Consider the following 23,485-nt stretch of genomic DNA (forward strand, 5'->3'; position numbering starts at 1 on the left):
ACAAGCAACACAGCGCTTATTAAATATTTGTTGAATGAATGAAGGAGGCACTCAAGAAGCTTGAACTATCAGTTATTTCTTGTGGGAACACTTGCTGTGAAGTGAAGATAGCTGCTCCTAATCGCAAACAAAGCTAATAAAACAACAGCATTCATTAGCCAGGAAGTGAACAGGCTCTTCTTGGCGTTCACTGATTATAGTCTGAAAATCATCCCCCGTCTCACCTGCCAAGCACTACTTTTATTTTTCTCTCCTCCGAACCTATCTCTTTCTCCACCTTATTTTTAAAAACTCAATGTATGAAGTTAACTAAGAAATTAAAAAATAATGACTTCCATGACAGATGTCTGACTGGCAGACAAAACTCTTCCAACCTATAAAAATGTGATAGATACAACCAAGAAGAATATGACATACTTTGTAATAGTATGATTCCCTCCTTGTGAAGTATTTAGGTACTAACTGAATTATCTGATAAACTGATTTTGTACAATTGATTAACATTATATATCCACTCAACTCTTGCAGAGAAATACATTATAATCAAACTTGTATCGCTTCTGTTACTCATATAAGAAAGCTAACTAATTTAAAAGTTTTAATTTAAGCTCCATGTAAGAGGAACAGGAGAAATTGATAGTTATTAAACCAAGAGGATAATGAAGGTAAAAAAATGTTCTTCTTCTTTCCCCCACTTTCCTCTATGCTAACGATGAGATGCACAGAATTGATGGTTAAAGAGACTTAATTGCTGGCTAGGCTGCCAACCTTATACTAATATTATCAGTTTAGGGGAGTTACACCAGATGCCACTGTATTTCTTCCTGAGGCAAGATTTTCAGTCTAGATCTGGATCTTTATTTGGGGTTCAATTGCTCTGGAGACACCCAAAGAAGGATCCTGTAAACTTAGACCTAACTGGCATTTCTGTTCAATACTTGAAGCAGTGCCTCTCTGATCCCACCACTTCCCACCCTAGCTTATACTTTGCTATTCTCATGTATTTTGTGAGACATGAACAGGACTGGCTATATGGTTGGTGGGGCCCAGTGTAAAATGAAAATGTAGGGCCCCTCATTCAAAAATTGTTAAGAGCTTCAAGACAGCAACTGCAGAGCCAACCAAGCAGCTCTTCTCAGTGCTGGGCCCTGTGCGACTGTGCAGGTCCCAGACCCAGGAAGCTGGCCCTGTGTATGTTATCGTGAGGCAGGGCCCCCGAGAGCCTCCCATCCCATGACAGCTAGTGCGGTCCAGTATTTTTTTTGTTTATACTTCCAGTAAAATTTCATTAGAAGAAAGGGCAGGGTAGGGTGGAGTCCAAAATTTCTAGCCCGATTTCCTCATTTAACAGATGTTACAACTAAGGTACAGTGAGGTTAGTGATTCATACAAAGTTGCACAAGTAATTTCTGGAAGAGCTGTATGTAGGATTTATGTATCCTGACTCTTCACCCACTGCTCTTTCTACTGCACCATAATGACTCAACATGACAGAAAGAGAGAAGGAAAGAGAGAACCTCATCTTTTTAGTTTTTCATCATGCCTGACTTGATACCATTTGAACAGGCCCTACATACTGAAACGATCACAATGACATTATAAGCAATTCTAAATAGCAACATTATTACACCATACAATGAATATGGGGGAAAGCCAGTTAAAATGCCCACTTCAGTGTGTGTGTGTGGGTGTGTTTATATGTGTGTGTATAAAATTTTTACTTTTTTTCCTCCGGTTTTTTTTTTTTTAATGTCCCCATTCCTCTGAATCCTAGACACTTGTTTTATTCTCACATTTTGTTTTTTAACTGGGTAATCCAGAGCTGGGTCTAGTGGGGCAAAGAGAATACATAAAAGTTCTTGAAATTCTCTGTTCAAGATGCTTATTTAAAATTTCCATTTAATATTTAAGGATTGTATTTCCTAATTTGACTGTTTCTAATTTGTAATCAAGTTTCTAAAGGCACTCAATAAAGAATAACTTTCCATAGCATCTTGCAAAGGTGAATTTTTATTAGGTATTATTTTAACATCTGTTAAAATAGCAGGTATTAGTTATTAGTTAGCAGATATTAAATATTTTGTGGTTATAGTAAACAAGAAATGCCTCAAGCTTAACTTTGGAATAGAAACCAAAAAAGAACATTGTTCCTGGTTCATTTTGCTTTCCCATTTCACATATTACTCGTTATTCTCCTCCCACGCTTAATGATATCCTCCTACATGTGTTCTACTTCTTCAGACTAAATGAAACTGTGTCATCCCCTGATAACAACCCATCCCTTACAGACCTTTCCCACAGGGCCATTCCTGCTTTCATTTGTTATGACTCAGAGAACAAAGAGGAAGGGTCAACAAACTCCTTAATTCACGCTACTGCTTCCAATCAATGTTCCTGTTTCATCAACTCACTCATCATTTATTTGTTGTTTATTCATTAATTCAACAAATACCCTGGTTATGAACCATTAACACTGTATAAACCACTGCATCCTCTGAGAGGGATTATGGAGAAGAGCAGACCTAACCTCTACCCTCAGATAGTTTCCACTCTGTAGCTGTAATGGTTTGAAGTCGAATGTCATCCATTTTCACCATCCTGTTTTAGGACATTGCCTGTATAGTGCAAGCAAAATGACGCCTGTCCCATGATTACATTTCCCCCAGGATGCCACTGCATTCTGGGAAACTTCATCACTTAATAGGTAGTCCATGCAGAACCTGGCTTCATAGTGCTTAGGCTTTCTCTGGTCCAGCAACATGGATGGCCACACTTGCTCCTGGGCTAACCCTGGGACAAGAACCAGAACTGTGAACTTTTGCTCTCTGATTTCTACTTTCTCCCCTTCCCTATCATCCAGTTCCTCATTCCCTTGAAACGTGTATTTCAATGTGACAATCAGGACCTGAAGAGTTCCCTAGTCCATTTTACCAGTTCTGATTTTATTTACCTCAGTTCACCTTGGAACTTGAAATCATCACTTCCATCTCTGTCCCTTACACTTGTATCATTCTTACTCTGCTGAACTAAGACCCAGTCCAATTTCTGGAGTATCAAACATATCTTAAAAAACTCTTAAATAATAGTATAGTCTTGTTGCAGACTATGTTTTCAAAATGGAATATTCCTTCCTAATAATTGAATCTCCATGCATTGTCCACAACAATTACTCTACATGTCCACTTCTCAAGATTCCAACCATATTCCTATTCCCTTACTGCTGACTGATGGTCTCTTTTTCCTACTGACTTCAAAGAGTGCAACCCACACAGTGTGTATTCCTTGGATCATCTAAAATTGACTACATTCTCTCCTATCATCATTCTGTCTTCTTCTTCCGATCTTACTGCTAAAAAATAAACATTATTGTGGCTATTATCTAAAGTTATTCTCTTACAACTCGTTTGATAACCCACTCCATCTTTCACCCAGTCTCCTTTTACATTTCAGCCATTCTCTCTTTCTCTCTTGTGCACAGAGGCACACCCAGCAAGTCTTTGTCTTGAAGAAAGTCTTCCCTGAAATTGGCAATTTCTTTAAGGCACCTCTCTTGTCCTATCTCCAATATTTGACCCTATACTGTTAGAAACCCTCTACAATACTGAAAACTTTGCATTTGAACTTACATAGCTTGCTGTATTTCAAATAAAACATCTTAATCCAGATGATATTATAATCAATAATAATGGCTAGAAATGATAGAGCATTTATTATGTGCTAATGTTGTACTAAATATGTTACACACATTTCCTATTCATCTGCCACTGTTTTATTCACCCGGTTGAACGTAGTTTCTTAATGACAGTGACTCTTCTTTTCTCATTGTATCTGTCGTGATGACTAACAAAATGCCTTGCACTTAGTAGGGTCTCAATAAGTGACCATTGAGTTGCATAACTAATGAGGCTATAATTATTTATTTGTAAATTTTCTCTTCTTGTCATTATGATGTTTGTTTTTTTATCAACACCCATAAAATTTATGTTCCTTAGTAGAAGGAACTCACCCTTCTAGTTCCTTCAAGTTTCTCAAGCCTCAGTTCAAATTCTACATACAACAAACACTCTGAATGTATGTAATTTAGTAGTGGTTAACAATGGGCAAATGCTTTGTTTTTGTTTATTGGTTGTTATCCAGGGTAAGATGAAAAAAATACGTATGATTTTTCTCCACTTCCATGAGAACAGCTTTTTAGATTCCACATATGAGTGAGGTCAAGTGATATTTATGTTTCTGTGCCTGGCTTATTTCACTTAGCATAATGTCCTCCAGGTTTATCCATGTTGCTGCAAATGACATGATTTCATTCTTTTTTATGGCTGAATAGTATTCCATTGGGTATATATACCATTCATTATCCATTCACCTGCTGATGGACATTCAGGCTGATTCCAGAGGATGAGGAGAGTAGGGGGAAGCGTGAACAATGAGAGATTTGTCAGTGGGTACGAAACTACGGTTAGATAGGAGAAATAGTTATGTTGGTCTATTATGTGACTGGAGTTCACAAAAATGTAGGCATATTTCAAAATAGCTAGAACAGGGGTTCTTGAATGTCCTTATCACAAAGAAATGATAAATGTTTAAGGAGATGGATATGCTAATCGCCTTGATTTGATCATTAAACAATTTATACATGTATCAAAACATCATGTTGCACCTCACAAATATTAATATGTAAAATTGTTACGTGTCAATAATAAATTTTTAAAAAGAATATGATTCCTGATGTAAGTCAGTTGTCAAAGAAAGGAAAAGTCTGACAGCTTTCATCATTATTATACGTAATCATTATAAATACTACTAAATCCTCCTCCTACACAGTTAAAGAAGGGATGCTAAATAAAAATGAAATCAGATATAAAACAAAACTAGTCCTTAACCTTCATACTTTAACCTCAAATGCCAGAGTACTGAAAATAATGTGTCCTACAACTTGTCTGTGTAGTTTCCCAGAATGTCAAAAGAACTTAAATGTCAAAGGCTCTCAAAATTGGTTAGTCCTTTCATTACAAATTTGTTAAATATTGTATTTTTGTTTCCTAGAGAAGAAGTTAAGGAGGAACCAGTGTGAATGGAGAAAACAGTTTACAATGTATTCATTTCTTAATGAACAAAAATAGTTTGAAGTTGGCCAGGTGTGGTAGCTCATGCCTGTAATCCCAGCACTTTGGGAGGCTGAGGCGGGCGGATCACCTGAGGTCAGGAGTTCAAGATCAGCCTGGCCAACATGACAAAACCTCGTCTCTACTAAAAGTACAAAAATTAGCCGGGCGTGGTGGCGCATGCCTGTAATCCCTGCTACTCAGGAGGCTGAGGCAAGAGAATTGCTTGAACCCAGGAGGCGGAGGTTGCAGTGAGCCGAAATTGCACCACTGCACTCCAGCCTGGGCAACAAGAGTGAAACTCCATCTCAAAAAAAAAAGAAAAAACAAAACAGCTGGCAAAACAAAACAGGGTGAGCATCTAGTCTATGTTTGTCGTTGTACTGGGTGCTTTAAAAATGGCATGCCATGAGAATGACACAATGGACTTTGGGGAAATGGTGGGAGGATGATGAGGGAAAAAAAACTACACATTGGGCACGGTGTACACTGCTTGGGTGATGGGTGCGCCAAAACCTCAGAAATCACTACTAAAGAGCTTATTCATGTAACCAAACATCACCTGTTCCCCAAAACCTATTGAAATAAAAAAAAAGAAAGAAAATAAAAATACAGTTAAAAAATAAATAAATAAAAATGACAAGCCATTTAATCCCTACAGCGAGGTCTTGTACATAAGGAATCATGATTTCCACTTTACTGATGTAGAAATGAAGGCTTATCAATTACATACTCAAGTTAATGTAACTAGCAATTGGTAGAGATAAAATTCAAGTGTAGGTAATTGGTCTCTAGAATCTGGAGCCTCCCAAAACAATTGCCTCTCATATGTAAAATAATTTATGTATTATTCTTAGAATACTGGAAACAAGTTTGACTATAGTTAGAGTCTATACAGTTAGTTCTTAGACAAGAATTTTATTGTGTTGTGTAAGATTAAGAACTGACGCCTAAATTGGCCTTGCCCAGTTTCTGGATGTAAGGTACTTTTTCCCCCTCTTAGCAAAGGAAGTGCAGATGCAGGTGGTTATTAATAGCCCTTTATAACTAGAGGTACTAGATTGTCTGAGTAAATATAACTTTCACACATTCAAAGAGGAAAACATCAGGGTCCTATGTGGATCTTGATATGCACGTGGAACTGCATTAATGCTGATGATCACCATGCACCTAAGGCAGCTCCTTGTTACTACTAGCACATAGGCAAACTCATATTTATAATGCTTCCAAGTTTTCCCATTTCTCTACTCTCCTTAGAAAATGGTTATTCACATACTCTTAAAAATTTTACCTAATCATTTCATTTTGAATTTAAATACTATTAATATCTGAAAGTTGTAGGGTTCTTTGTTAGAAGGTATTCTTTATCTTACGTGTGAAAGCATTACAATTTTGTTCCTTTTTTAAAAAAAAATTAAACCTGGTGGCCGGTCATGGTGGCTCACGCCTATAATCCTAGCACTTTGGGAGGCTGAGGCAGGCGGATCACAGGGTCAGGAGATCAAGATCATCCTGGCTAACATGGTGAAACCCCATCTCTACTAAATATATAAAAAATTAGCTGGGCGTGGTGGCGGGCACCTGTAGTCCCAGCTACTCAGGAGGCTGAGGCAGGAGAATGTGAACCTGGGAGGCAGAGCTTGCAGCGAGCCGAGATGGTGCCACTGCACTCCAGCCTGGGTGAGAGTGCAAGACTCCGTCTCAAAAAAAAATAAAATAAAATTAAAAAATAAAAACTGGTGAACTTATGCAATGTGGAAAGTTATTAATATAAATCCAGGTTTGCACTGTTTTATGTGTTATGGATCAATTTTGCCATTCAGTTAATCTAACTTTGTTGTTAAAAAAAAATGTAGTGATACTCTAGGCTATTCTTCTTTGCCTTTCACAAGGCAAAATCCTTCAGGGACTTAGATCCTAGTTTCACTCTCTAAAGATACTTAGTCTCCTCCACAGAGAATGTTTTCCCCTACTGTGGCTTCCTTTATCAGAATCCATTTCTTCTCCACCAAATATTCATTCATTGATTCATTCATTCATTTCACCAGTTGTAGTATCTACCATGTGTGCTCCCTGCTATAACTGGGCTTGTTGAGGCAAAATGGAATAGCCCTTTCCTTAGGGCAAACATTTTTTTAGTCACTTACTAATATCAACATATACATTCTTATTATTACTATTTTTGAGATAGGGTCTTGCTCTGTCACCCAGGCTGGAGTGCAGTGGATTATGGCTCACTGCAGCCTCCAACTCCTGGACTGAAGCCATCCTCCAGCCTCGACCTCCTGAGTAGCTGAGATTATGGGCCGGACCACCACACCTGGCTTCATTATTTATTTAATTACTGGCTAGAGAACAAGGTCAGCCAATAAGTTAGATACCAGGATGATCCACCCTCATTTTTCAGCTGAAGAAACCTCTTGTCTTCATGAAATTGACTACATGAAATAAGGGCAAACAATATAAAGAGGAACAATGAAACATGCTGAAGTTAGCGGTATACACCTTAGGGTTGTGGGATTTCAGAAAAGGAAGAGATTGCTGTCGTTTGGGGTGTTCAAGGATGACCACATTAAGGAAATGGGATGTGACCTGGACTTGAAGAACAGAAGGATGGGGAGAATTTGGATGACTGGAAGAAAGGAGGTGGGGGATTATGGTCCGAAGGGATAGCATGGGCAGAGATTCAGAGGTTGGTATAAATGTGGTTCTTTTTTGTTATCACCAAGGGATTTGGTCTGATAAGAATGGAGCGCCGTTGGTATACAATGGATGGCACTTATTATCAGACTGAAGAATGTCCTGTAGGTGCTAAGGGGCAATTCAGGATTCTAAGAAGGGAATTTGGACATTGAGGACACTGTTACAGGAAAGATGTGGGCTGACTAAATAGAGGAGGACATGAGGGAGAGAGAACAGTCAAATATAACTAAGGCTTTCAAGTTTGGATGACTGGAATAATGGAGAGATGAAAATGTCTGGTTGGTTACTTCAGGCCAGGGGTCAAAAATACGTCAGCCTAAAAATACAAAAGGGAAGTCCAAGTGCTGTTTGTCTCCCATTCACTCGCTCATTTCTTCAAACACACTTTGAGATGGAGACCATTATAGGATCCATGGCGATAAAGCAGCCCAAACCCCACAGGTTCATTGGAGGAAGACATTCTAGTGTGGGAGGGCTAGAGAAGAAATTCAGCTAACAGCAGGATCTTGATGAGTAGGACTTGGGAGCAGAGGAAGATAGTCTTTTAGATGTAATTTCAACCAGAAAAGATGTATTATTTCCAAAACCACATGTATTTGGCATCCAAAGAGATGTCAAGGAGAAGAAGTGGTAAACTTGTAGCTAGGAAGAAAGATATGTACTTATTCTCTAAAAGGGCAGAGTTGTAAGCTGAAGATCACTAGTAAATTTCTAATTAACTAAGTCCAGTGTATTTGCTCAGCTTTCTTTCAAGGGTAGTTATTTGAAGCTTTTAACTGAGTTCTCACCTTTATGAAATTCTCTTTCTTTGCTTCTGAATGTTTAATTTTTTTCTCTTGTGTCATAATCTTTTTTTTTTTTTTTTTCAAAAGAAAATCTTTGCTGACTTTCCTCCCCACCCACCAGGAGCCCTGGCCTCAGTTTTCTACTTGCTTCAACAAATACACTCAGTTGTAAATCTCATAGTCCTGTATGATCTTGAACATGATCTGAGTATATTTGCATAACTCTCAAATCTCTATCTCCAGCCCTGACTTCTTGGGTTTTAATTCCTCATTTCCAAAGGACATTCCTATATTCCCATATCTATATATCTTTGTTATGAAAATACTTGTGTCTAAAGGCTGGTTCAAGATCTTCTCAAAATTAGATCCTTCTTCTGTAAATCTAGAAATAGCAAGTACTGCTATATGCTAAACATGCAGATCTGTAATTTCGAAGCCATTTTGCCTCCATCATTCAGAGAATCAATTGCTTGTTAAGAAGTCATGTTGCTAATTTCATCACTGTCTCCACCTTAGGACAAGATTTTTATCACTTCACACCCGGATAACTACAGTGACTTCCAGTTGGTCTCTCAGAGTCTGGTTTTCACCCACAGAAATCATGGTAGCATAACATGACCCAGACTCTTCTGTCTGGTGCTTCATATTCCCCACCATCTGGCTTTAACTTAAATGTCCAGCTTTATTTCCCAGAAATTGCCTCCTAGGACTCTCTGATTCAGCCAAAACCCTTTACTAACTATCCTCTGAATAGATGTCACACTTTCCCTTCTTGGCTCGCAGACTCCTCTTCAATTAGAAAGCCCTTCCTTACTCCTCCATGACTATTGAAAACGTATTTAGTTCGAATTCTACCTCCTTCACAAAACCTGATGTGAATGCCCATTCCATAGACTCTCTCTTACTTCTGTAATTCAAACAATTATGGGCCAGGAGCAGTGGCACATGGCTGTAATCCCAGCACTTCAGGAGGCCGAGGTGGGAGGATCACCTGAGGTCATGAGTTCAAGACCAGCCTGGCCAACATGGTGAAACCCCGTCTCTACTAGAAATACAAAAATTAGCCAGGCATGGTGGTGCATGCCTGAAATCCCAGCTACTAGGGAGGCTGAGGCAGGAGAATCGCTTGAACCTGGGAGGGAGAGGTTGCAGTGAGCCAAGATTGCACCACTGCACTCCAGCCTGGGTGACAATGTGAGACTCTGTCTCAAACAAAACAAAACAAATCAAAACAAACCAACAAAAAACTAAATAATTATGGCTCCTACCATTTGTTGCAGGTTTATCACATATTTTCACTTATTCTTCATCATTATTTTTTCAGGTGTATTAGTCTCATCTTCCAAATTAAATGATAATCATGTTTTAGTCTTCCTGACCCATCTTCTACCACATATGCACACAACAGTGGCTATATAGAACACACTCAATGAATACTTATTGATTTATTTATTGACTGAATACATATGAACTACAAGGTACAGCAGGTATTAAGAGAAAAAAGGGGTTTTTAAAGCCTGGTGAAAAGACATTCAAGATTGATTTTTAAACCTTCTGAATAGAAGCAATTTTTATTAACCTCACTTTAAACTCTAGGTGTATACAACAGCTAGTAAATTGTTACTTTGTGGGGTAAATTTTCTTTTGTGACACTTTAAGTGCTTATAAGGGTAATAAAAATCAGCTTTTATTTATGCCGGAGGCTGAAATTTAACATTTATCTTTAAAAGGAACTTGAAGCCATTTTTGATCCCATGAGTTGGGACATTATAGAAAGTATCTAATTTATGATATCACTTTATTATTATGTTTTAATATGAAGTTATTTTATCTTGTTTCTATTTTTACATGGTGATAATACCCATGCAACATAAAATATTAAAACTAGAAGTATTCTTATCAAGAAACTAGTTTAATCTATTCGTTTTGCAGTTGTGGGAACTGAGTTCCAAAGAGGAAAACCGACATGCCCAAGGTTACAATCTAGTCATTTTCAGGGCTGTGTGTAAAAATTAGGCTTCTTGGTGCTTGATTCTATACTTTTTCTAGAATCATATATTGTACAGTTTTATTTTTATACCTTAAATTGACATTATTCAAATGAATAGAATGACAATAGGTTTTTATTATTTCTCTTATTTTATACACAGGAAAGTGAATTCATGCTTTTAAGTTATTAATAAGCACATGTTAAACAGAAACACAACATGAGCAGTTTATTATGATGTGTATCAACATAAGGTGATGTAAAATCATCTTAGTTTTGTACATTTCATAAAACTTCAAGTTTTTTTCATGGATGAGTTGAGTAGAAGTAGTTACGTGTTTTTTTTCGTTTTATTTTGGAAGATAATTTTATAGTGGACACTATGCTAATATTTATGATGGTAGTGTAGAGGACTGTTTGAAACACCCCTTCCCCCCCACAAAAAAAGTAGTCTCATCTAGGAAAAGAGAGATGAACATGTAAATTTGTGTTGGTGATGTAAGAATGTGAGAGAAGATGCCATTCAGTGTTTGGGAAAAAACATGGAATATCACAGTCGTCCTGAAACTCCATTCTATTGCAGTAGCAGAGTAAAACAAAACCCCACTCACTATCTTCCCACTGTAATTTTTTAGCTTCATTAAAAATAAGTAAACTTGTCAATTCTTCTCGAAAACTGCCTGGAAAAAGTTATTTAGAAGGGCTCAAGGATGCAGAGAATTACAAGTAAAGAAAGGATTAAAAGGAACTGAGATGATTAATTATTGAGAGAAATGTTCATGGAAATTTGTCTTTCTGAAAAAAACATTTTACAGTCTAAATTACACCATATCATTTGAATTCTCAATGACTGATATCAAGCGGTGGCTAGCAGAGGTATACCATATCCTAATTTTAAAATAATTTTTTGCAGTCTTTTAAAATAAAAGTTACTACTAGAAATTCACCCAACTCACGCACTGAAAGGATCCATTCATAGAGTTCAGTATTCTTGGGCGTCACAGATAAATTAGGGGTGTGAGAATGAAAGATGTATTTGCTTAGTAAAATACCAAAATGTAGGAAATTTTGATTTGAAACAAAACCAGAGACCTGTAAAGTTGACTACTTGTTAAGTCATGGAGATACAAATGGATGGGTCAATGTTTCTTTCCCTGCCTCACTAAACCCACATGACACAGGACAAATGTGATCTGAGCGTGGCCAACATAACTCACCTGTACCATTGTTAATTGTGGTCTGGATCGTGGCTTCTGGCCCCATAGTGTCATAGTCTTCCTTCATTTCTTCTGTGGGGGAAAATTATCTTTAGCATTTGAGAATTGTAGAAAGGCTTACTATACTAAGCATGCCAAGCACAGGAACAAGGAAGATTCTTTCAAAGGAAACAGAGAAAAGGCTTGTTGTAACCTCTAAACAATAGCTTTGTTCAGGCAATTGAATGAATCCAATAGTGCTAGCTGCACAAGAACTTATTTACTTTAAGCATTACTGCAAGCTGTGAAAAACAGAAGTGCTTATTTGGAGCAAACGAAGGGCTTTCTTCTGGTGGCAGTTCTAGTGACAAACGGGGGAAAGATATTATTTTTTCAATAAGAGTCAAAAGCAACTAAGTATTTGTACTCATGAAGAGGCATGCTGGCTGCTATGCCTCTGGAAACTCTGGATGCTTAGTGGCAAGTCAGAATTTCACATTTTGTTTTCATGCTTTTCTTTTCCCTTGGGGTGGCTATAATGGTGCTAATCTATGCAAGCATACTTTTTGGAAACCTAATTCTACATATCAACACTTGGAATGCCCAGTTTGTACAACAAATATCCCAGAGGTAACAACAATACCTGTTTCACTGCTTGATATAAACTTCTAAAACATATCTGCCTTATTCCTATCCCAACCACTCCATAAATGTCTTCTCCTCATCATCATTTATGCCCCAGTAGGTAATCATAATCATTTTCTGGGGAAACATATATAACAACAGCTCAGTGTTCTGACGAAGGTGAATATATATAATGTTGAAGTTAAAAATTCATAAACAATTAAAGGTCATTGTCAAAAATTGCAATATTTTAAAATAAGGGAGAATTTGAAAAATAGGGGCACTCTCAAATTTTCTGCCTACCAGATTGTAGAGGATGTAGGAGGACAGAGCAGGATAGCTGACAGTTAAAAATCTCTTAGGTAAGTAAATTAAAAGTGAAGTTTTAAAAATTGTGTTTTTACTGTGACAACACTAATGAGACCAAATATGCTCCAGGATGAATATCTCTCTGTGATAATCATTTTACTTAAAACAAGGGAAACTTTCTAAATAGGACCCTATGAATTTCCAAATCTGTCCTGGTCATTCTTTGCTTCTCATATTCTAATCTACTTTCATGAAAGAACAGGATCTAGAAAATGTTACAGCAAAAATAAAATAAAATATATTTTACAAGCAGTGCAGAAAATCTGTTTATGGAATCAGAACTGAAAAACCATGATCCTCTTAAGATAAAATACACAGATACACCTAGATGCTAATTTAATGCCACTCCTCATAATAATCAGATCATTTGAATGATATTTGTTTAAGCTGTACAACCAGTTTAGATTCATTCCTGAGCAAGGAATTCTCCTTTATTTAAAAAATATTTTCAGAGAGACATTTTGCATTAAACATTTAGAAGTTTAATATATAGCAATACTGTATTGTCAATTGTAATCACTGATCATTTGAAAGTCTCCCTCATCTGATATTTTTATCAGTCTCTGCAAGGAATCGCATTAAGGTATTTCTGAGAAGTTCAGTGCTAGATATAAATATAGCTTTTGTGTCTTTCTTCCTTGCTCATCTCATGTGATTTCGGGTAGCCAAGAGTCACAAGAATCATAAGTTTTCCATCTGAGAGCACATCAAGTCACTGAGGGGAAAACAGTTAACAGCATTTTTTTTTTTTTTTTTTGCATAATAGTGGTAATGTTCAAGATTTCTGCTGCACTTCCTTCCTCATTGTCATTTTCTTATGAAAAAGTAAAGAGAAGTTACAGTAGTTGGTTGCTTCCCAAATTAATAAATGCTGGGTATACAAATGTGTAGTCAGCACATTGTGTAAATTGCATTTTGTAGTATTATTTAGTTATAACCCTTTTTATCCAAAGACTGCAACTGAGATCTTTCAGAGACATTGGATGAGATGGTGTCACTTTTACCTAGAAAGTACTTTGCTTTGATTCACTGAGCATGAATCTTTTTCTTTTCTGAATATCAAGCTCAATGTATGAAAATGAAACACTACTAAGCCTTTTCAGGTGTGTATTTGAAATGTTATGTATATGCCTATTTAATTAAGTTTCAAGTGAATCCATATTCAGAAGGACATAATGATACACAGTTTAGGAATACTGCCTCCGAATTAAAGGCAATCTGGCTGTCTTTCTGCCTTATGTCTAACCTTAAACATTCTCTAAGACACCTCTGACTCAGCATATTGTGTCTAAAACCACATAGTATATTTATTTTTAAAACACTTGTAAAAGTTTGCATCTTCCAGTCACCCCTGGGATGAAGGTTTGTAAAAATAAAGAGCACTTTCTTCCTTAAGATGAAGAATCCTTGAATAAGCAGAAAGAGGCCAAGATGCAGGTGATTTATTTAAGTCTGTGTCAATGATAATGATGTCATGGTTTCCAGCACACTGTGTCCACCCCATTGTGGGACGAAAGAATGCCAAGGACAATTCCAAACACAAAACTTTGATTGTGCTGGAACCGGAAAGGCACAGTAAGAACTCCACTGCGCTCTTCAGTTCAAAACCTGCATCCTGCAGACAAACTCCAGAAAGCATGGGAGAAAGAGCAAAGGAGAGAGGGCTTATCTCAGAGTAAAGCTATGTGCTGAGGTATGACTGTAGACAGCCAGGCACCGGGGATAAAACACTACTAAATAAAACTGCACCAGAATTAGAGTTATTGTCGATATTGTGTGTTTTGAACAATAAATAAGAAAAATATTTTATCAGAAGAAAAATGTGTTATCTCAGAGTCAGGACAAACAATGAGTAGCTTTTTAAGACCAATTTCTTTTCATTAGACATCAAGGCACCACATCAGAGCACTTTTAGAACAATAAGAAAAAAAGAACAATAAATCATTAGTAATCATTAGAACTAGACAGGTAATAGCCGGGTAAGTTTCTTGGTCCAAATAGCCAAATGAGATTAGGGATTTACATTTTATTTAATTATTGTGACTCCAGAATGCTGGTTTATTTACCATAAAGGTAAGAGCAAAGAACAGCCTGTTCATTTGTATCACAGGCACCATTAACTACAGGTGATAACAGGGTCTGCAATGCATTCATATGGATTACTGTATATTAAAACGTGTAGAATTATGATCCATGACCAACACAAAAAGCTGCCACAATCACAAACTACTACAGCTTGACATTGCTGTTTGGCTGTTTTTCAACTATTGATCTTAAATTTTTTTAATTAAACTTTTTTTAAAGAAGTTTGGGGCTGTACATTTGTTACATCGTTATTAATTATTCCTCTAAGGGTGGAAATTCTAGTAATTGGCCCTTACCCTTGATTTCTAGATATTAAAATTTAAAGCATCAGAACATTCATTCTTATAGCCCTGCATATCTAGTTCATTAACAAATATGAATAGCTAACACCAGCTCATTTAAATAGTGTGTCTTACATGGGTTCTCACCACACTCTGTTTCTGTCACACTGCTCCCAAGAATCATTGGCTCTTATTATACATGTAAATGGCTATCATAAAAATAAAAATTTCATTTAAGATTGTTAATGACTTCTGCAGCAGTCAGACTTCCTTTAATGATCATCCTCTGCCCCTAATTAAACGTATTTATCTTTCAAGCATCTTTGGCTGAGTTCTCCCTCATAGTTGAAAATCTAAAACCTTAAGTCTTAATGGATATAACGATAAATGTTTATGTGTGGGATTGCTGAGATTCCAGAAACCTTCACCGAAACAAAATTGGAAACGGAAAGAGTAGAAAACTTGGCACAGTATGTTAGGAAAACGAAAAACAAATACACTGTACTCAAATTGCCATCGGTCTTTTTTCTTTTTCTTTCTTCTCACATTTAATTTTCTTTCTTAGTGGAAGTGCTTTTATTATCCTCATTACAGTATACCAAACAATTACTCTGCCTATGTTCGATGGTTTATAGTCTGCGACATCACAATAGCATACAGGTAGACTCCTTCCCAGCCACTTCACCTATTTATAAAAATGCTTTTGTCGCTTATATTGTCAAAGAAAAAAAAAGGTGGGGTAAACAATGATAACTCTCAGTGGGTCCTGGGAATAGAGATGAAGGTGACATGAGGTCTGAATTAGAGAGGTCATTTAAACAAATTTTCCAGGCCACTTTACCAAGTAAGTAAAGATGAGCAGAGGAAGTTCACGGGAGTAAGATTTCTTGCATTTTGTTAAACGTTTCATACCTTAGTGATTCTCCATCATAAGTGAATTTTAGACCAGGACATTTCCCATTTGTACAGTGTCGTCAGAAGTTTTAGTTTGAATATAATTTACCTTAGTTTTATTGTAGTTGGCCTGGGACCATTTTTACTTCCCTTAAGAGTCCCACCAAACAGCAGGAATCATTGTCAAGTACTTAGCTGATAAATAATAAGAAAGCTACCTGACCAGGTAAAAGTGTGAAATCACATTCACACTTAACAAAAGGGAATGATTAAACGATTGAATTCCAATAGGAGGTGTCAGACAGACACTGAAGCTACATTAAACTGACAGTTATTTGGTTTGAAATGCTACATAATTTCCACACAAAATATTTTTATATACATATATATATGTTGTGAGTTTTTACATTTGCTTCCATTTCCTATCATGAAAGTATAGATCTTGATCATGTTACATAATTTGCACATTGTAAATGTGGTGCAAATACCTCATGTTATGTGTTGAAAGTGTGGTTCATATTCGACTTGCATCAAAACTGAAATATAATCCCTTCCTAAGATGTAACTGCCGTAATGTGATAACATTACTATCACTTCGTAATCTGTCACCAGCTTTGGTATCTCTATTCCGCAAGGGCGCAATGGGAAGAAATATTTTAATTATTTGGTTGTGGGCGATCTGCTAGGTGGAACAGATTAGTTGAAGATGTGAAGATGGTACAGGAAGAGGCCACGTGATTTTAGACACTTACCTGGACCATCTACAGAGGCTTGTAGAATCTCGTTGTTGTGCCAGGGGTGTTCCACTCCACCCTCCCTTATTTCATCTTCCTCTTCCTCTCTTGGCAACAGAGCTTGGCTCACGTGTGGGGAGGACTCATGGTTGGGCACACTAACTGGACTCGTCTCCTGGTCCAGAGGGTTGGCAATACCGTCATCCTCAGCAATGTGAAGCTTGTCTTCCTCATCTGTTTCAGAACCTGTGTCCACTACATTGTCATAGTTCACCACTGCAGAAGAAGCACAAAACACACTCTCTAAACACTCTATTGAGAAACATCAGCCACCCCTAATTGTTTAGTTAAATGGAAAATAATTAATATTTTCATAACTGAATTACTCAACCATGTCAGGAAAATATAATTAATATCCTTCAGGTTTTAGCATTTTTATTTCTTTTTTCAATTATAGCTGGGTGCTCGTTCTGATTTTAAACGATTTTTTTTTTCTAAAAACGATGGGAAATTCTAAAAAGCAACAGAAACATAGACACACAAACTATGCCTATACTGCATATGTAAAGAGACATATTGCAATATGTACTTTCAATACTCCACAAAAACTTATAAAATAGATCTATAATTGACAATTTTATTAGCTTAGTGACATGAAGTATTTACTATATAATGTTGTACTATAAATACGAGATGACTTCACTATATTAACCGTGTTTTTTTCCCTAGAAACAGTAGACAGACACACACACACACACACGTCCATCTATTTATCCAAATACACAAACACATACACAAACCTGCTCCATCTGAATTTTCACTCTTGCTTCTATGTCAACCGTCATGTGCTAAGGCCATTTATATCCTAATCTTTTAAGCAGAAAATGAGGAAAAGCCATATCTTCTGGGCCATTAATACTACTATTGAGATGTCTTCATAGTGTCATAATTACAGAAGATTTCAAAGTGACACAGGCAAGACCAACACAAATGTTAAAATAACTCACAAGAACCAGCGGGCTGCTTTTGCAGCCCTCAGTCCCAGCAATGCTCAGTAGCTTTTCTTAAAATAGACAGCCTGTAAATAAGGTCTGTGAACTCAATTGAAGGTGGCTGTTTCTGAATTAGTCAGCCCTCACAGGCTCTCGGCCTACATGCTAGTACATAAATTGTCCACTTTACCACCAGACAAGAAAGATTAGAGTAATAAACACGGGGCATTAGCTCAGCTAGAGAAACACACCAGCCGTTACGCACACACAGGATTGCCAAGAACTGTTAACCCAACTCTCCAGAAACACACACAAAAAAACAAGTTAGAACCATGACATCATGGGAACAAGAGGGAGAGAGAAAGGGGGGAAAAAAAGGCTGTGGAAAAAAAAAAAAAAGCGCAAACAATTTTCAGGTTCATTTTGATTTCTCTGCGCCTAATAAAGCAATCCTCCGCTAAGTTATCAACTGAGCTATCTCAAGTGGCTCTTGCCAGCTATCGGATTATACAAAAGTGGCAGAAAAGGAGGAAAAAAATGAAAAGGATTGTGTGTCAGGTTCATAATGCTTTTGGAGAATTCTGGAAACATGTCTAGTTACAAATTTTAGTCAGTCATATCTGTTTGCTTTGACAGGTTCCCAGGGAGTAAAAAAGGAACAAAAAGAGAGAGATTTTTTTTTGTCATGTGAGGCTGGGGACAAAAAGATTACACCGTGCATATCTGCTCATAATATGATCTTTGTATAATCCGCGGGTCTGCACTTGCCTTCCGAACAACTGCACAACAGGTGCAAATTAAAATGAAAACGGCAGCGGAGCCGGGCAAACAGAATCTGCTGACCTGGTTTGAATACCAATTGACGGGGGAAACAAAACCTTTTCAAGAGGTGTGACCACAAGGGCTTAGGCAAGTTCAGGCTGGGTAATGCCCTCAGATCTACAAAAAGAGAGATATTCTAACATCTCTGCTCTAGCTGTGTGGTCCAGATATACCTTAGTACAATCAATAATGTGCTTCTTCTTTTTTTTTTTTTTTTTCCTGGTGACTGAGATTTAACTATTTCTTAGCAACAAACAGAAGATTCTTTACAAATTTTCAGAATGCTGTGGGGGGGGCGGGTGGGAATGTGGGGGCTACAACAAAAGCTCCTAAGGCCTGGGAAGCTTTCAACCCACCTCCTAAAAACTGATCTCTGGGCACAGGAGGAATAAAGAAAGGTCCAGAAGGAGTGAATAAAATTATCTAAGGCTGGACAGGCATTAAAAGGCCTTTATCCTGGAAAAAAAAAAAAAAAAAAAAAAAACCATGCCTTTTAAGGTCTTTTTCTGCATGGACCACAATATCCCGTGTGACACGTGAGTGTTCCTGCAGCAATACAATTGCAATATTTTCTTGTGGGAAAAAAAAGAGAGATAAATGATTTATGAACAGCCCTTGAGGAGTCCCAAATATCAGAACAATCTAAACAAGCAATGAAGTCATGTCTCACCATATAGGGTCAGGAGTACAGCATCCATCACCTTCACAGGACAACAATACTTCACAACCTTTAGGGTTTGTGCTCACAAATAGTAGTAAATACTTTTAAACTAAATAAATAACTGCTGTCAAATTCACTTACAGAGGTAGTACGCCATCTTTTCTAGTGCTGTGTTAACTAGGATATGCATTTTCATACGCCATTATGCTGGTGTGCCACTCTCCCAACCCCTTTTTAAATCCAGGTACAACAATTCATAACATAGTTTTTATATCTGAATTCAAACGACATGATCTCATTCTGCTCTTTCTGGTTGACCATCTGACAATCAAAATTAAATGCACTGAGATGGACTTTGCACTTCCTGATCCCTACCCCATCCCCAGACTTCTAAATCCCAGGATTTTCCTTTAAAATGTTCCCTCATGTCTAGTCAGTGGATCTGCCTAGTACAAGTACTGTGGAAATTTTCACCATAAAATATTCTTACTCTAGAATGGCCAATACTCGACGGGTTTAGCCCCACTTACATTATGAAATAAAAATAGGTTCATTTTCCCATTTGGACCCGTTTCGATGTTTTGCCCACCATCATCACCATTGGCAGAAGAGATCTTAATAATGTAGCTTTGTCTCTGCAAAGAAGAGATTCAATTTTGTATAATAACCAACGTATACTGGTTTTAAATGAGGTTCATTGGGCAGAATATATTAGGCCAGTGTCTGTTTTTGAACTTATGATGTATATCTTTTTATTCAGCATTTAAAAGCCCGGAAGTTCCCATATAATGTAGCAAAGTTCTATTCAGTCCTTACAGGTCAAATAAGCCACCCTTTGCATGAGTCTCAGCAAAATTTTAGACATGTATTGGAGCTACATGGCTGGCACAAAAACAGACAGTTACTTCAAAACCACAAAGAAGTGGGAGCCCAAAGAATTCCTTTCTGCAATTCAATAAACAAGAGGAAAGATGTACTGTTTGCTGGCTCAAAATAGACACTAATTTTACATCTGTCTCTGAGGCATAGCAAAAAGCCAACTAAAGAGCAGTAATAAATGTCCAAAAACAGCATCAGTATCCAAAACTCTCACAGTAGTCTTCAGAGGAATTAATTACAATTCTGTGTAACAGTTGCATTGGCAAAATGCACCTATAATTATATACAGGTACTGTACTGTATTACAGGGAAATTTGCCATGTGATACTATGTTTACATGATAATTGATGGATAAGATAAAACTATTTGCATATGAAGGGCATAAGAATTATTGGCATGGCTCACCATTTTATGTGGAATCATATTAAAGTTTCATTTTCTCTAAAACTGTATGTATAATATGGGGTTACCAAAGGGCATAAAGCTGATACTTAAATTTGCTTTATAGCAAATGGGCCTGGAAAGATATATCTGCATATGCATTACTAAAAGCCTACATTTAAAAGGCTTTATAGTTTATCTATAATAAGCATTATTTTCACTTCACCAGATTACATTATATTAAATCCTCTCTATTCTTCCTTCCAAGTAAACAATACTCTAAATTATATCACCGTGCCAATTAATTTTACAGTCATATGCAAAACAAATAATGGTTTCTCTTCTTTGCCTATACATATAACTTTTATTTTCCGATTTTTGTGTTCTGGTGACATGTAATAGAATAGTAGCGAAATTTGACATTTTTATAATGTCTATACCTGCTGGAAAATTTCAGCATTTGCAAAAATGGCCTATCATAGCATTTAAACATTGCTGATAATTAGCTTGACATTTGAAATAGCAGAACTGTTGTTTTGAAGATGCCCTATACAATGTTACCTTACTAACCCCTTTTCCTACTTATATGCTTTCGCTACATTATTCTGTCAGTTACAGTACAAATAAGATATCAGTTGCTAATGTATTAACATAGGAAAGAACTGATGTGAGGGGCAATACTTCACCAGAAGCAGAAACTCGATTGATGTAAAGGAAAATTACATATGCAGCTTATAGACAGTTAATTGTTAATAAGGCAGCCAATAATGATTTCCTATAACTCTACTCAAGTGTGCCAATAAATCGTTCAATGCCATCATCAAACATTTATTAAGTACCCACAATGTGGCAAATCCAGAAGATAGAAGGAGGTGCCATTCTCACCTCAGGAGGCTTACAATTTATTTGGAGAAATATAATCGTAAAATTGTAGTTCCAGAAGGACACTTGAAGTCAACTCTTTGACAAAGGAGGTAATATAGGCACAGTGAGGTCAAATGACTTGTCAAACGCCGTACAGCCAGTTGGTGGCAAAGCTGGTACTAGAAAGCATGTCTTTAGGTGTACAACAGCCAAACAAAAACATACATAATAATACAAATTCCCAGTGCAGAATGCAATCTAAGTTTAAACCCCACATGACCAGAGTAAGGGATGGAAATCCCTGGAACTTTTTGGGATTTTCATGCCACAAAAATGGAGATTGTTGCTTAATTTTAAATTGTTTTGATGATTGTTACTTTCATGGATCCCCTTAATTTGAGTTATAGAAGCCTACCAATTTGATCAATTACCAGAATCTAACAATACACCCATGTTTCCTGCAATAGTTTGGAAACAATAGAGATAAAGAGGCAGTTCACAGAATTATGAGCTTGAAGACTTGCCTTGTCCCAGAACCAACGTGTAACCAGCTGTGTGGCCTTGGCCTATCATCCAAGGAAACTTGGTAGAAATGAGTAAAAATCATGATAATGCTTCCCTGTTTATGAGGTTGTCATAGGATCCTACAAAGTTGTACGTGCAGTGGCACTGTGTGATGTATAAAACAGTAACATGGAAATGCAAGGTGATGTAACTGGTATAATCACTGAAATACCATCATTCCAGTATCTGTTGTCTTTTCTCTGGTGCTGCAATGTGTGGTGGCTATGAGGAAAAAGGAAGATTTGAACTTGTGCCAGTCACAATTTTTGTGTTGGCCCTTCATTTAGAAATTTATTTGCAAATGCTTCCTCAAGTAGGAAGGCCATGATGAGAGAGACCATGCCTAATCCTTCAGCTTAGACGTGACACAGACATGTAACCTCATTTAAAAAATGTCTCTGCTGGTAATATGATTTCAAATTCAAAATAAGTCCTTTTGGCCAGGTATGGTGGCTCACACCTGCAATCCCAACACTTTGGGAGGCCAAGCAGGGAGAATTTCTTGAGGTCAGGAGTTTGTGATGAGCCTGGGCAAGACCCCATCTCTACAAGAAATAAAATATCAGTCAGGTATGGTGTTGCATGCCAATAGTCTCAGTTACTCAGGAGGCTGAGGTAAGAGGATTGTTTGAGTTTGGGAGGTCGAGGCTGTAGTGAGCTATGATCACACCACTGCACTCCAGCCTGGGCAACAGAATGAGACCCTGTCTTCAAAAAAAAAAAAAAAAAAAAAAAAAAGAAGTCTTTTGGAATTTTATGAATCATTTGGTTTCCTAAATTTCTTATGCTTACATGCTTAGAGATCATTTATGTTTGAGCCAGTGGATTAAAGGCCTTGTGGGGCTGCTTTCTTAGAGTGCCTTTACATGTGGCAAGTGTCGGGAAGAACTTCTAAGACTTTTCTCCTGAAACTTAGCCTTTATTCCTCCTTGTCTTCCCCATAAATTTCAATTTCCAAGTAGTATGTGCTACTGAGGAGAGGATACAGCTACTTTTCAATAATTTTTGTCCAGTGACTCTTGCCCATCCGGGGGGATTTATCATTGACTTTTTTTTTTTTAAATCACAGTTACCTTGTTACCTCCGTGCTTGGGTGGGTAACGATCATAGGACTAAATGCAAGGTTCAATTTCTTATTTAATAATGGAGGCCTAGTGACAAATACAGCAAGGCAAAGACAAACTCAAACAGAGATTTTCTTCTGAATTTGAACATGTATCACTGAAATGCATGAATCTTGATTTTTCCATTTAAAAATGGGAATAACTTTATCATTTGGGAATGCAAGATGAATGAATTAATGCTAGTTAGAAGGGACCATGCCACTTTGAAATATTCAGATGGAATGTGCTATCCAATACAAAACATTGTTATAAATAATTATTATTAACATACTATAGTCAGCCTTTATACAAACTAGTTTGGCCACTTTAATTTTTTATTCCAGGAACATTCGAAGGCATTAAACCCGCATTATAAATTAATGAGTTGTAAAATGTCAGCTGATAAAACAAAAGCAGTTTTGAGTATAGGGATAAAAATGTTTCCATTTCAGATTA

At 37.0% G+C, this 23,485-nt stretch overlaps 1 protein-coding gene across 4 annotated transcripts in view; it reads right to left on the reverse strand.

Annotated features, from left to right (window-relative positions):
* ZEB2 (zinc finger E-box binding homeobox 2) overlaps nucleotides 1–23,485 on the reverse strand; it is a 132,847-nt gene that overhangs the window by 28,486 nt on the left and 80,876 nt on the right. The window contains exons 1-3 of one of the 4 annotated variants that reach the window (XM_063631322.1): nucleotides 17,558–17,660; nucleotides 16,782–17,039; nucleotides 11,798–11,869 (exon numbers count right to left, since the gene is read on the reverse strand). In XM_063631322.1, the coding sequence (XP_063487392.1) occupies nucleotides 11,798–11,864 (67 nt within the window). In that variant the 5' untranslated portion in view covers nucleotides 11,865–11,869; nucleotides 16,782–17,039; nucleotides 17,558–17,660. Of the gene's footprint in view, nucleotides 1–11,797; nucleotides 11,870–16,781; nucleotides 17,040–17,557; nucleotides 17,661–23,485 lie in introns of those variants that run through there. The other 3 variants (XM_063631321.1, XM_055262058.2, XM_055262059.2) reach the window with 3 other exon arrangements.

Source organism: Symphalangus syndactylus, chromosome 22, assembly GCF_028878055.3.
Source record: "Symphalangus syndactylus isolate Jambi chromosome 22, NHGRI_mSymSyn1-v2.1_pri, whole genome shotgun sequence".
Taxonomy (NCBI): Eukaryota; Metazoa; Chordata; class Mammalia; order Primates; family Hylobatidae; genus Symphalangus; species Symphalangus syndactylus.